Source organism: Eptatretus burgeri, chromosome 17 (assembly GCF_056783735.1).
Source record: "Eptatretus burgeri isolate ZD-2024b chromosome 17, Ebu_testis_v1, whole genome shotgun sequence".
NCBI lineage: Eukaryota > Metazoa > Chordata > Myxini > Myxiniformes > Myxinidae > Eptatretus > Eptatretus burgeri.
In genome coordinates, this window is record NC_140977.1 from 19,529,848 (window position 1) to 19,542,903 (window position 13,056).

The following is a 13,056-nucleotide window of genomic DNA, read 5'->3' on the forward strand; positions in this document are numbered from 1 at the left end:
GCCCACACTCACGAAGCGAAATGTAAGGTTAAGCGATCGGTCCCTTATGTGCGTATGCACGTGAATGTCTGCATTTTGTTATTCCTTTTTCTCTGGAACTGCAAGTTAGATTGACACAACATGTTCACCATAGGTGTGACCACTCATGTAGAACGTGTTAATGATAATTACGGCATCATAGGTCATGTGGTGTGGCAGCCTTGTTAGAAAAAAGGAGAAACATTGGACCTCTGTACCTCTGAAACCGCTCCTTGGAAAAAGTTTGAAACTTGGCACCTGTCAAGTACTCCCCACGGCGAATAGTTGTGATTTTTTTTTTATGATGTCTTAAGTGCCTTCATTATGACATAATTGCATATGTAGAACGCCACATCCGATCACTATGAAAACTTTTGAGGGCCATCTTGGGATAATTTGGTCAACAGAAAATAATTTATGATGTCATTGGTCACGTGGTTCCTCAGCCATATAGATATACGTTTTTTTTTTAAGCTTCAAAAATCTTCCACAAAACGGCTGAACAGATTGAGGAGAAACTTTACAGGTTTGACCAACTATCCATGACAAAAACGTTTGCCACCCCTGGGAGGGGACAAACTCCTCTGAGGCCACTGTTCCTGCAGGTAGCAGCCTCTTTCATCTCTTCAGACCTTGACAAAATCAAAAAACGGTCAAACACTTGAAATATGTCTTTCAATCCTCACAAATCTCATTTTCACCATCTCTCTCCAAAATTACCATCTGGAAAACCAGCCCCACCCCACTCTCCCCCCACTCCATCTGCAGTATGTTCTTAACAATCTTCTTGAAGAAGTTCAGTCATTCAAACTCCTGGGTCTCACATGTCAGCCATGATCTTTCTTTATAAAAACCACATTTCAAAGTTGGCTTCTAAAACCAGCCTCCGTCTGGGCATCCTCCATCGTACAAAGTCTTTCCTTGGCACACCTGAACTCCTATCCATTGACAAGGCCTTCATCCACAGCTTGATGGAGTACTGCACTCCCCTCTGTGATGGCTCCCCTGCCTCACATCTTTCTCAGCTTGACGCCATGGAAACCAAGGCCAGCAAGATTATTGGAATCTCTCATGATGAAGCTGATCTCTTCACCATCGCAGACAGGTCAGTGGTCTCTCTGTCTTCCACCACCTCCTTTCTGGTTTTGCATCCTTTGCTCTTTCCTTGCTTTGTCCTCACCTTCAGGTTTCTGCACAGCACTTATGATCTGTCATCAACTGCCTTCTGGTGAAACTGCCAAAATCCAGTATCGCTGTTCACCTCTACTCATTCGTTCCTCTTTTTTCCCACCTGTGTAAGCAACTTCTACATTCTCTTCAATCTCATTCTTCCCTCCAGGTGTTTAAGACAACTGTTCCCCACCATCTCAGATTGTCCCCAATTCAAAACCATGATCTTTTCTACCCTCTTTAACCATCCCTCCCCACATCACCCCAATTCCTCCTCCTTCCAAATTTCCAGTTGTCCCTCCTGAGAGTTTCCTTCTGTCTCCATCATCTTGTCCACTGATGCATCCTCATTGTTCATGCAAGTCTGCCTCTATCTCAGCCTTCAACTCGATTGTTGGTGTTTTCACCCTCTCTCCACTGTTCCTTTTGTCTTGTTGCAGCTTGATCCATGCCGTGTACTCGTACTAGCTATTCCACTAGCTTTGACTATGTGCTCAAAAAAAACAAAAAAAACTAGTGTTGTCTCAGCATATATGATGAAGACACAAGAAACAAGATTTTTCACAGTAAGAAAGGGAACACAAACCAATTTAGCAACAGGAAGATGGGGAGGTATTTCTGACTTTATATCAATATTTCATACATTTCTCAAACATAAATATTTCCTTTTATATAAATGTGAGGAAGAACACCTGTAAGAAGAACATTTAAGCTTCGAGAAAATTATAATTTTGATATCCAAGCACTCCTTCAAGAAAAGGGTATTCGGTATTTTCATAAATATATTTTACAACATGAAAATGGAAGATTTTCAAAAAAAGGCTGGCTTATACTGATGTTGATTAAACCTACAAATGTGGATTTAATGAAAATGTTAAACAATGAGAAGAGGGTCCAAAGTTGATGAAATATAAATCTCTTTTAGAAAACCAGTATACATCTTAATGGTTTCCTTTCATTAAAAAAAAGTAATTGTGGAAACAAGATTATCTCAAAATCCAGATATGTTTGATATTCTGTGAGATTAAAGTGGTGGTATAAGGGTTGTGAGGACTGTTGAGTACAATGGAGTTAATGAGGAAGGAGAGAGAGAAAGAGAAAGAGAGAGAAAGAGAAAGATGGAAATCAGTGAAACGAGAAAAAGACTTCATGAATTACAGAAAATACATCAACAAGGCAGTAATCTCACTGTAGAGGAAGAAAACAAAAACTCCAACAACAAAACTTGTTTCAAAAACATCTCCAATATTGATAACATTGGGGTGAAGATGAAGAAACCAAGCAGGAAAAGAGTAGAAAGTTGATGATGTTGGTGTTATCAACTTTGGTTAAATATTCTTTTGTTTATAAACAACTCTATATAATTAATTTTAGTACTGTTTATTGAAGAAGTTTTAACACTTCATAGACTTTTTTTTTCTTTTTTTTCCAATTTTTTTTCCCTTTTTCCCTATTGATTTCAATTGTCCCAGATCTCTCGTGTCCCCACTTTGATGACAGATGCACCTTCAGTTGTATTTGACGTTTTTTGTGGAGGTGCACCGATCTCTTGTAAGGAATGCTTACAAGCCTGAAAAGATCTTCACCGTGTGTATTTCTAGTTAGTGGTACAACTGCTATTTTGTCTTCTTTCACATGATGATTACATTTCAAATAGATTAGTATGGTCTGATAGATTACATTTCAAACCGATACCAGAGTCTTTCAGAATATAAAAGTTCTACTTTAGATAATAAGATGTTGGTATAGGTTTTTGAAGGGTGTTTGTTGAAATTATTTAATTAGCGTTATTATAAGTTTAAACACCGAGTTGAAGGGAATTCTATTTGAAACGCTGGTGTTTCCCTCCTCTCTTAACTGTTCCTTTTGTCCCGTTTTGTCCTGGATCAGGATCCGTTCAGTGTACCAATTATAACTCTTCCACGAACCTTGACTGTGTTTACAAAAAAAAAAACAATCCTCAAAAACAGCCCTGCCAAAAATGCACAACTGAGCCTTGTCACACACATATCTTGATTTGAGAACTTGTATGATGAAAAATTCACAACACATCGAATCCTGCAGAAGCATGCAGGTGACATTTTTTGACGATGGTTCTATTCTCAAAACTGAGTTTCCAGATAAGAACATCTTTCATGGCAGACAAAATTACCCTCACCGGAGGAGAGGGTATTACATTTGGGTCCGTTTTTTTTTTGTCTGTTTGTCCACACAGAACTTTTAGTGGATTTCCACACAGACATCATATGTGCCTTCGTTATGACATCATAATTGCATATGTAGAATGCTACATCTGATCAGTATGAAAACTTTTGAGGATCATCTCGGGATAAAATGGTCCACAGAAAATTTTTTTATGATGTCATTGGTCACGTGGTTCCTCAGTTCCTAAAATGGTCTGTGGTTCCTATAATCAATATATATGTTTAGTTAAAACTTCAAAAATCTTCCTCTGAAGTAGCTCAACAGATCGAGGCGAAACTTGACACATATGACAGCCTGTCCATGAGGAACAAAGGGTTCACACACATGACATCATAGGTCACATGGTTTGGCAGCCATATTGGATTTACTCTAAAACCTGTAAAAATCGTCTTCTCCAGAATGGCTGGACAGATCGAGGGGAAACTTCACAGAAATGTTTCCCAAGACTTGGGGCCATCAGCTTAGTCAAGAATAATTGACGTCACGTGGTCGAGCAGCCATATTGGATTGTGCGAAAAAAAAATTAACAACATTCTTTCTCTTGTACCGCTTAATCAATCGATATGAAACTTCACATTTATGATCTAATAGTGATGGGGAACATATCTTTTATATTTCAACCTGATCTGATGCATGGTCTGGCAGCCAAATGTTTTTTTTCATCTGGGTACTTTTTGATTAAAAAAAACAATCTTTTGAATAAGGCTCATTTGGCTGTGCCTGAATGGGTTTGAGGGTAGAGGAGTAGCAGCTGAAATGTGAATCCTATCCAGGTTCCTCCTGATGACTTCATCTTTGCTTTTTGCTTGTTTGGGTTCCTTCTGATGACTCCAATGCAGGAGTGCACCTATTTGGTCTTCCATTAGATTTGAATTTATTTCGATCCCATTCTGAATTCAATTGAATAATAATATACGTCATGGGTCAGCGTCAGGTGTCCGATCAAAGCGGGGTTGCATCAAAGCAGGATATCTTCGTACTCGGTCATCACTGCCAGCAGTTATGAAGTGGAAGTTCTAGTTATGTCTCTTATTAATTACGAAACACACCAGCACACAAACGCCACGCAAAATAAACCACACAACATGACACATACACCACACAAAACAAGTCCTAGCGGGTGTCTGCAAACTCTGATTGCTCATTTTCTTATTTACGACTGTTTTTTTGAAGTATGGAAGTATGATGTATGGAATCTGTCTACATATCAGCATATGTGCTGCCTGGATTGCATCTGAGCATAATTACTCCTTCATACATATCCCTTGTGCTCATGTGTGAGGCCTTCTCACCATTGAATGTCTTCATCTTAAAATTGCTGAACAAGCTCAGATTTTATATCAATATCTATACTTTTATATGTTTGAAATGTAGCCAAATCAAAATTTACATCAACATGAAATACAATTACAGTATTGTCTTGAGAACCTGCAACATGTGCAATTGATTTTTGGGAGTGCCACAGGGTGTGTGCATGTGTGTGGTGAATGCTTAAAGTCCTGTAACTGATTTGGTCAGAGGATAAGGTATCAAGTACAGAGGTGCTGTACTTCATGTGTCGGTACTGTGTTGGATCAATGTACTCAGGGTGGAGCAAAAATGAGGAACAGTCACATGTTTACTGCCTCTTTAAAGGTTCCTCCACCATGCACGCTCAAGATGGCTGTTGGAAGGATTCCTGTGGTGCGCAGCCGGAATCGGAACAGCTGACTACGCTTGGGTGCATAATGAAGGTTGAGGAGCTGGAAGGATCTTCTGAGATTCTGCAGATAAAAATAGAGGATGTGAACTCCTTTGGTTTTAAAGAAGAGCAAAGCATCCAACTGAATGGTGAGTTGTGTGATCCACATCACTTCTGGTAGGATCTGTGTTTGTTTAGTGCCAATTTTTAATATTTTTTTGTGTGCATGATAGAGGCTCGTGGTCGACCTGGAGCAGAATGGAAGGAAAAAAATGGAATAAAATATAAAGGAGAAACGACAACAGCAGAGTAGATGTGAGAGTGAGATGAAGGGGAGGGAAGGAATTTGTGGGTGAACAAGTTGCACACAAGTTGAATGAAACACAGACAAAGTGGAAGGGGAAAGCGGGATGAAACAGAAAAGTAAGAAGCCAACCGACAAAAGAAAAGTGGAAGAATCAGATTGAAGAGAATGTGGAAGTTGGTCCCACAGGTGAGAAAGAAGAGGAACGAATGAGTGGAGGTGAACAGTGATCCTGGATTTCGGCAGTTTCACCAGAAGGGGGTTGCTGGCGGACACCTGTTCCGTGCAAAAACCTGTGGGTGGGAGCAGGGGACAGAGCACAGAAAGAGCAGAGGGTGCAAGACCAAAATGAGGTAGTCAAGGAAAGAAACATTGCTGTCCTGTCGACAGTGTGAAAGTGTTCGGCCCATATATTCAGCTTCATTACAGGAAATTCCAATTATATTGATGCCTTGGTTTCCATGGCATCAAGCTGAGCAAGGTGTGAGGCAGGGGTGCCAGCTCTCAGAGGGGTGAGGATTACTCCAAGCTGCAAATTATAGCCGAGTTGGTGCATAACAGTTCAGGTGTGCTAAGGAAGGACTTTTCAGAATGGAGGATGCCCACTCTGGCTTTGAAGGCCAACGAAGAGAGATATTTGTCACAATTGAACAGACATATTCCAAGTGGTTGAGCTGTTTGTGATTTGATCAAGGTCTGAAGAGAGGGAAGAGGTTGCTGCTTGCCTCTCTAAATTATGAGGGATGTCATGGCAGAGGGTGGATTCATTAGCAAAGAGATAAAGTGGATTTTCGAGAGTCAGAGAGATTGTTGGTGAAGAAGAGGACTGGGCCCAGCACACTGCCCAAGGGCATGGAGAGGAGATGAAAGGCTTCTGTTGAGAGGAACGAGTTTGTGACGAGAGTGGAGGAAGTCAGTAAGCCATGTATGGAGGTGGCCTTGGATGCCATAGGCAGAGTTGGGAGAGCAAGGTGGGCTGCCAGACTGGACAGAAAGCTCGAGATCTGTCTCGAGAGATGGACCTGATCTCGTGTGACCTTGAGGGCCTCCATCCATTGTTGGGAGAGCAGTAGCAGCATGTTTATGCTGGAGTAACCAGGTCTTAATCTGAACTTCTACACGAGTTGCTGTGTGTTTTGAGCTATGGTTCCATCTTCCAGCGTAAGAAAACTCCCCTCATGAGGCAAACTGCGTGCACTGAAATGACCACATGGTGATATTGATAAAACCACAGCATCACAGCATCAAACATAGATTGTTCGTGTCTTGCATTCTCCTCACCTCGGTGTCACAAGTTCATTATTCTCCAGTGGTGTCATGTTGTCCATTTGGAAGTCCATGTCTGTAAAAATTTACATGTATTAAAAGCCCAATGACACATCTTACTTGTCATTGGAGGTAACAACCAATCGGCTCTCACCTCATAAACCTGGTGTTGACTTAACAGTTAACATAGCTATCTTAAGGTCTTGAGTTTGAACCCCTGTCATGCTGTGACGTAACACCAAGGGTGTAGACTCAGCCTGTCATCCTCTCGAGGTCGACAAAATGAGTACCAGGTTATTGGAAACAGGGGACACTGCATCAGCGGCACAGCCATGCTCCCAGCAATGATTCAGCCACAGCCTACATATTGTCGTGTGCACGCCGGTTAAGACCGACCAGGACGGATAGCCAAACAGATTTACCTTGGAGGCGAACAGCCGAGTTCCTCGGAGATTAGTGGTGCGAGCAGGATGGGGGCTGCAAGCATGTACCAGACACGTTCACCAGGATGGAGGACAAGGGTTTATACTCAAACCTACAACGAACAGACACACACGAGCAATCTTAATGAATAAGGATTTAATGAACTTAAATCAGGTATTCATAAGAGGAATAAATCAAAGCATAATCATGAATATTTATTAACATTTGTACATCCCCCTTCTGAAGACTCCGTTCCCCAGTGGATGCCACAATACCCAACATTACCTGCGTAACCATCCCAATTTACCTCATCCAAATTTCTTTGTGCCCTGTCTCTTCGGTACAGGTTAGTGACATGGATTGGGTGGACCTTCCTCCACACACTCGCACATAAACCCAATATCAATCATTCATTCCAACCCTGGAAGACCATGACTTAAATGTTATTACACACTTGTTCGATCCTCAACGAAGCAGCGGGAAGGTACCATACAACAAAATGGTGGGGGCGCTTCCGGTTGTGGTGCCCGCAGTGCAAGAACAAGTCACCCGACTTACGACTTATTTACTCCCCCCCCCCCTTATTTACAGCCAAACAGCTCTTTTGCTGTACACCATAAAAATGTACTTATTTACAGCCAAACAGCTCTTTTGCTGTACACCCTGCCTTGGAGGGTCTCTGCACCATGAAGGCTCTCTCGGCCTCTAATGGGTCACCAGGGGTCTCTTTACTGTTGGGCACCCAGACCCAGACCTTCCTCCCGATGGGTCCCCATTTCCAGACACCACCGGCTGTCAGGGACAAATTACTTCAGGGTGACTACAGTCACCGCTCCTCCAGAGCTTGATCCATTCCTGCGGACTTGCATATCTTCCCCACCCACAAAATTCAACATCTCATTTCCTCTCCCACTGTCATTCAATTCTCAAATATTGCAATGCAAAAATGGTGATCATGTTCCTATACTGCCATGGCCTGCACACATGTTATAATTCATATTCATTCTCCAAGCACAACTCAATTCTTTTCATGTAACAGACATCAACACCACAACACAATTATGGTTCCCAAACCGATCCATTTCCCGACCACCGAGTCACTCTCACCCGCTCCCATCATAATTATCCGTCACAATTTCTTGCAAAACTGAACCCTTGGGACAAAAAGCATCAAAGCACCTTACCCTAAGTGCAGGTAGTCGCAGGTTGGTCGGGTCCAAGAGTGTCATCCACCCCTCCTAGTTTTCCTTGCACCCTTCCAATCCACCCCTGTAGATTCATTGCTTTCAATCTCCCTGGATTCCATACGTTTTTTCTTCTTTTTTTCTTTCTTCTAAATTTGCCTGTTACTCCAAAATCTTGTAGACCAACCTGGCTGATATTTGGGTGCAATTGTAGACTTCAAACACAACCTCGAATGAGGAGATGCCAAAGAACCAGGCCAGCCACAGGAACTGCGTCTATAAAATTTATTGCAAGAGGTCGCAGCATCGATACCTGCATCCTCCTCCAGGATCTGGTAGACCCAAAGTTCTCTCATCCACTCCCAGAAGCCTACATCCTCTTCCAGGATATGGTAGACCCAAAGTTCTCTCATCCACTCCCAGAAGCCTACATCCTCTTCCAGGATATGGTAGACCCAAAGTTCTCTCATCTACTCCCAGAAGCCTGCATCCTCCTCCAGGATTTGGTAGACCCAGTTAAAAGTGTATCTCTTGGGTGCACCAGGATGAGGGTGGAACAAAGCCAGGATTGGCTGAATTACAGTTAGTATGACAACAACAATTCCTGGGAAAGCATGGATGCTGGCAACTGTACTCCACCATCCACAATATACAAAAGCCAGACAAACAGCCACTATTGTTAACACAACCGCCATCACCATAGCTGGCCTATGGATCTGGAACCAGACTTTTTGGAAGCACAGCTGCTGCGTGGGCCAGGCAAGTCGATAAAATGGGGCCACAAGGATTTCAAAACTGACCAAGCTCAACCACACTGTCACCATCAGAGCCACGCATGCCCCGAGGTATGGTCGTCCGCGTCTGCCAACCATCTCAACTGGTGGTCCAGCTGGTATGACGGGGCCAGCCAACAAAGGCTGCTGGTCATGGTGGTGTACCTTTCCATTATGGGCTTATCCATAATCCAGAAAAAGAGACGAGGGCTCTGCCAAATCTGTTTCCTGAGTTGCCTCTTGGCAAGTGTTCACCTAAGATAGAGATTTCTTACAAAGCTCATCTTCTTCATTCATCTCGTTCTTGCCTCCAATCCAACAATCATCATCATCCAATGGTTCACTCCCCACGACACATTCCCCAACTTTAAACTCCCTCTCAAGTGGCACAATTTCTGGAGTATCCTTCTCAACCACTGGTTAGAAAGAAGACTGACAAAGTCCTTCATAAAGTTCAGCATGGTTTTCATTGCCAGAAGGTCCAGCATTTGGCAATTCACCTTCGTCATGCAATTCATACAGCTGTTTGTCCTCAGTATCCCTTGCTGAAGAATCTATCGGGCTGCCATCTGGAAAGGATTCCCGGGGCACATCAGCAACTGCAAGTTCATCCAATGAAAAATTCTGAGCATCATCTTCATCACTAGAATCTCGACATTCACATCATGTGGGGGCATTTTCTTCTCAAAGCTTACACTTGACTCACCCTGGCTTGATTCAAGATGAGCCTCCCACTCAACCAACAGAAAGTCACAGCTGCTGTGACTCTCCTCCTCACTTTCCTCACCCAGCACCTTCGCAACTTCAATGTCATTTTCCTTCACAGTATCCAATGTCTTCTTCTTCTTCTTCTTTCGGCTGCTCCCGTTCGGGGTCGCCACAGCGGATCATCCGTATGATCCGCATAGTGATTTGGCACATGTTTTACGCCGGATGCCCTTCCTGACGCAACCCTGGTTGCCTCTTACAACATAGGGATATGGTACACCTATTTTAACCGGGGTATACACCGGCCCAGTACACTGGAACTCATTTCGCCGACCTCGGAAGGATGACAGGCTGAGTCAACCCCCTGGTGTATTAATTCAGCGGCCCAACGGGGCTTGAACTCAGGACCTTTTGGATCCCAAGCTGCTGCCCTAACCACTGCGCCAACACCAGGCTTTCACAGTATCCAATGTATCCTTCCTTATTGTACAATCATCACAAAACATTTCTGTAGATCCACTCTCAACCACAGCTGTACCATCTGCATTACAACAGCGAGGAGCACCAGACTCGTCATAACTCTCGACCTTGGCATCACCTCCACACGGTTCATAAACAGTGAGTAATTGGCCTTCACAACTACAATCCAAATCTGAACTCTGGGATTGGTTCTGCAAATTGTTTTCAAAAACATCACTCTCCCACTTGTCCATTTGACAAGCATTCTGCTCTTCCTCGTGAGGTCCATCTGTGACTGTTAAATTGCCTTGCACTTTTTCAAATTGGGCAATTCTCTCTCCAGATTTGAGATCAGCAAGTTCACTTTCGATTGTTTCAAGATCAGCCACTTGTTTGGTACTTGACATGCCAACATTTATGTCACTTTCCTTTACATGTTCAGCAAATGGTTCAAATATTGGCTCTGCCAAATCTGCTTGTCCCTTTTAAGTAACATCCCCAATGTCAAGGTGCAGGCAAGTCCAGTTTAACTTCACCATTGGCTTCGTATGAGTCAGTCATTCCAAGCATGGTCTCAACAGAACCATCAACGTCACCTTTGAGAAAAACAAACTTTTGGTTCTATCACCTCTCCTTTGCTATTGTCTCAAACCCTGCTTTAAGTTTTTTTTTTTCTCCATTTCTCCCATTTCATTCCTTTGTTCATTTTCCAATCGTTCATTCCTTTCCCCTACTCCATCAATTCGTGCCCCCAGTTCCTGTGTTATTCCATTCTTAATTTTGTTCATTTGCTCACTCATTTCATTCCTTTGTTCATTCATTGGGGGTGGCAAGCACGCACCAGACACATTCACCAGGAACAGAGGACAAGGGTTTATACTTGAACCCACAATGAGTAGACAGACACAATTAATGTTAATAAACAGGGGTCTAATGTACATAAATCAGGTATTCATAAGAGGAATAAAACAAAGCATAATAATGACAATAAATCAAAGCATGAGGTAATGAAACGTGAGGTAATTTACAGCCTAAAGTCGAGGCACCTCTGCACACAGTTACAAAAACGGACAAGGAGAAAAGATGAAACAAAAGAAAAATCCCTCCTTCATTCTGGCACTTAACTTCATCCAGAGATGGTCTTTTAGAGCTTGACAATCGAACCGTGCTGTTACGGCACCTGTGTGGTAAGCTCGAAAAGTGGCGCCAAGCCACTCTCTTCGTGCGGAAAGTAGAGGAGGCAATCCGGGCAGTGATATTCAACACCAGGGCTCAAAAACCGCTTTGCAGCTTCGTTTCATGATTGAACTTGCTGATCGTTTCTCTCTTGCACCAGGTCCGTTCAGAACAAATAGAGCGGCCTTTCTCTTCGCACATACAAAGGGAGGTTGCTGAGATCTCCCGGAGAGACACATTTCTCCCCTCCTCAGAATAGTACATGCTTCACGACTCAGCCAAACAGTCAATGGCGTGCTTCTTGCTCTGGCACGTGGGCAAATTCACACAGCACGAACAACAATAAACGCACTGCTATATTTTGTCGTGTTGAGAAGCCAGAAAAACAAAACCTCCATCGCCAAGCACATACCTCACTCACTCCATTCTGCCCCGAACCTTCTGACCTCATGCCCATCCATCATCCACTCCAGGAGCCTGGTTGGCGAGTTGTCATTCCTGGAGGTGGGGGTTTTGTTGCCTGCTTGAAATGTTCAGCTCCGCTGTTGTTTTTAGGGCTGTGAATCCTTTTTATCCCAGTGTTGTAAATGCAAAAACAAAGAAAAAGGTCACAAGGGGGCAATCACATACTGGACGAAATTCGCCTTACTTCCTGCCTAATTAACACAGCACGGCTCCCCCGTGCAGAGACACGTAACAACTGAAGCTGACAGTTTCCCAACTTAAATTACATCGAGACGTCTTCTGCTCGTCCACGGACCATGCTACTCTATACAATCCTATCTTTGCTATGAAATTCCTCCAGCTACCCCACATACATAACAATGTGAAATAAAAATTTTTTAAACCTCATCAATCATCTCCAGCTGCGACCAAGACAAAATAGTTAGTCCACACTCAGGTCTTCTCGTGGAAGAATGCTGAATAATGCAACCAAGAAAAGGTACACAAGATAAGGCCTTTTTTTTTGTATACATTGTCGAGGCTCATATGAGAGCAAGCACACAATGCACAGCACGGGGGGGGGGGGACATGAGGCAAGAGGGGCAGGAGGGGTAAGGGCAAAACTGTGGGGAACAGAGGCATTCGGAGATCTGTGGAAGAGAGAGGGGAACATGGGGTATACAAGGTGGACATTGTACTGTACTGAAATGGGAGATGCTTAGCAGGCAGACACGAGCGGAAGGACAGTCGAGCCGGGCCGTGTTGTACCAGTGCGAGCGCGGGCGTACTCTGCCAGGCGGCTCCCCTTTATTCCGTATTCGGCACACTCACGAGCCGGGCGACTCCAGTATTACTACGACGCCTCAGACGGCGCGCACACCCTATATCCCTTGCAGATACGATAACCACCACGACCACTCCTCCAATCATCACGCCCATCATGCATCATCATCATGCCCCTCCCCGTAGGCCCGCAGACTACACCACACTCCTCCCTCCTAAAAGTATGATTATTAAATGACCACCGATATAAGAAGCATTATAAGGACTTCGGTATAATAATCATGAAAATAAAATGACCAATAGCGAAGTATAATAGCACACCACATCATATAATGTGTCGATGCGAGCGAGTGGAGCAGCAAAGGCCAGGTTCCAAAGACGGAGGTGCACAAAGCACCCACCAAATTCTGACCGCGTTACCGATATGAAGCAGCAAAATGAGAAGCACAGCAGCACTACGCA

The 13,056-nt window shown here is 43.6% G+C and overlaps 1 protein-coding gene across 1 annotated transcript in view; it reads left to right on the plus strand.

Annotated features, from left to right (window-relative positions):
• The window catches only part of LOC147009478 (uncharacterized), a 39,422-nt gene that overhangs the window by 7,536 nt on the left and 18,830 nt on the right, over positions 1 to 13,056 (plus strand). Inside the window, 1 exon segment of the mRNA XM_085861813.1 lies at positions 5,029 to 5,223. Coding sequence (XP_085717939.1) covers positions 5,040 to 5,223 — 184 coding nt within the window. The 5' untranslated portion in view covers positions 5,029 to 5,039.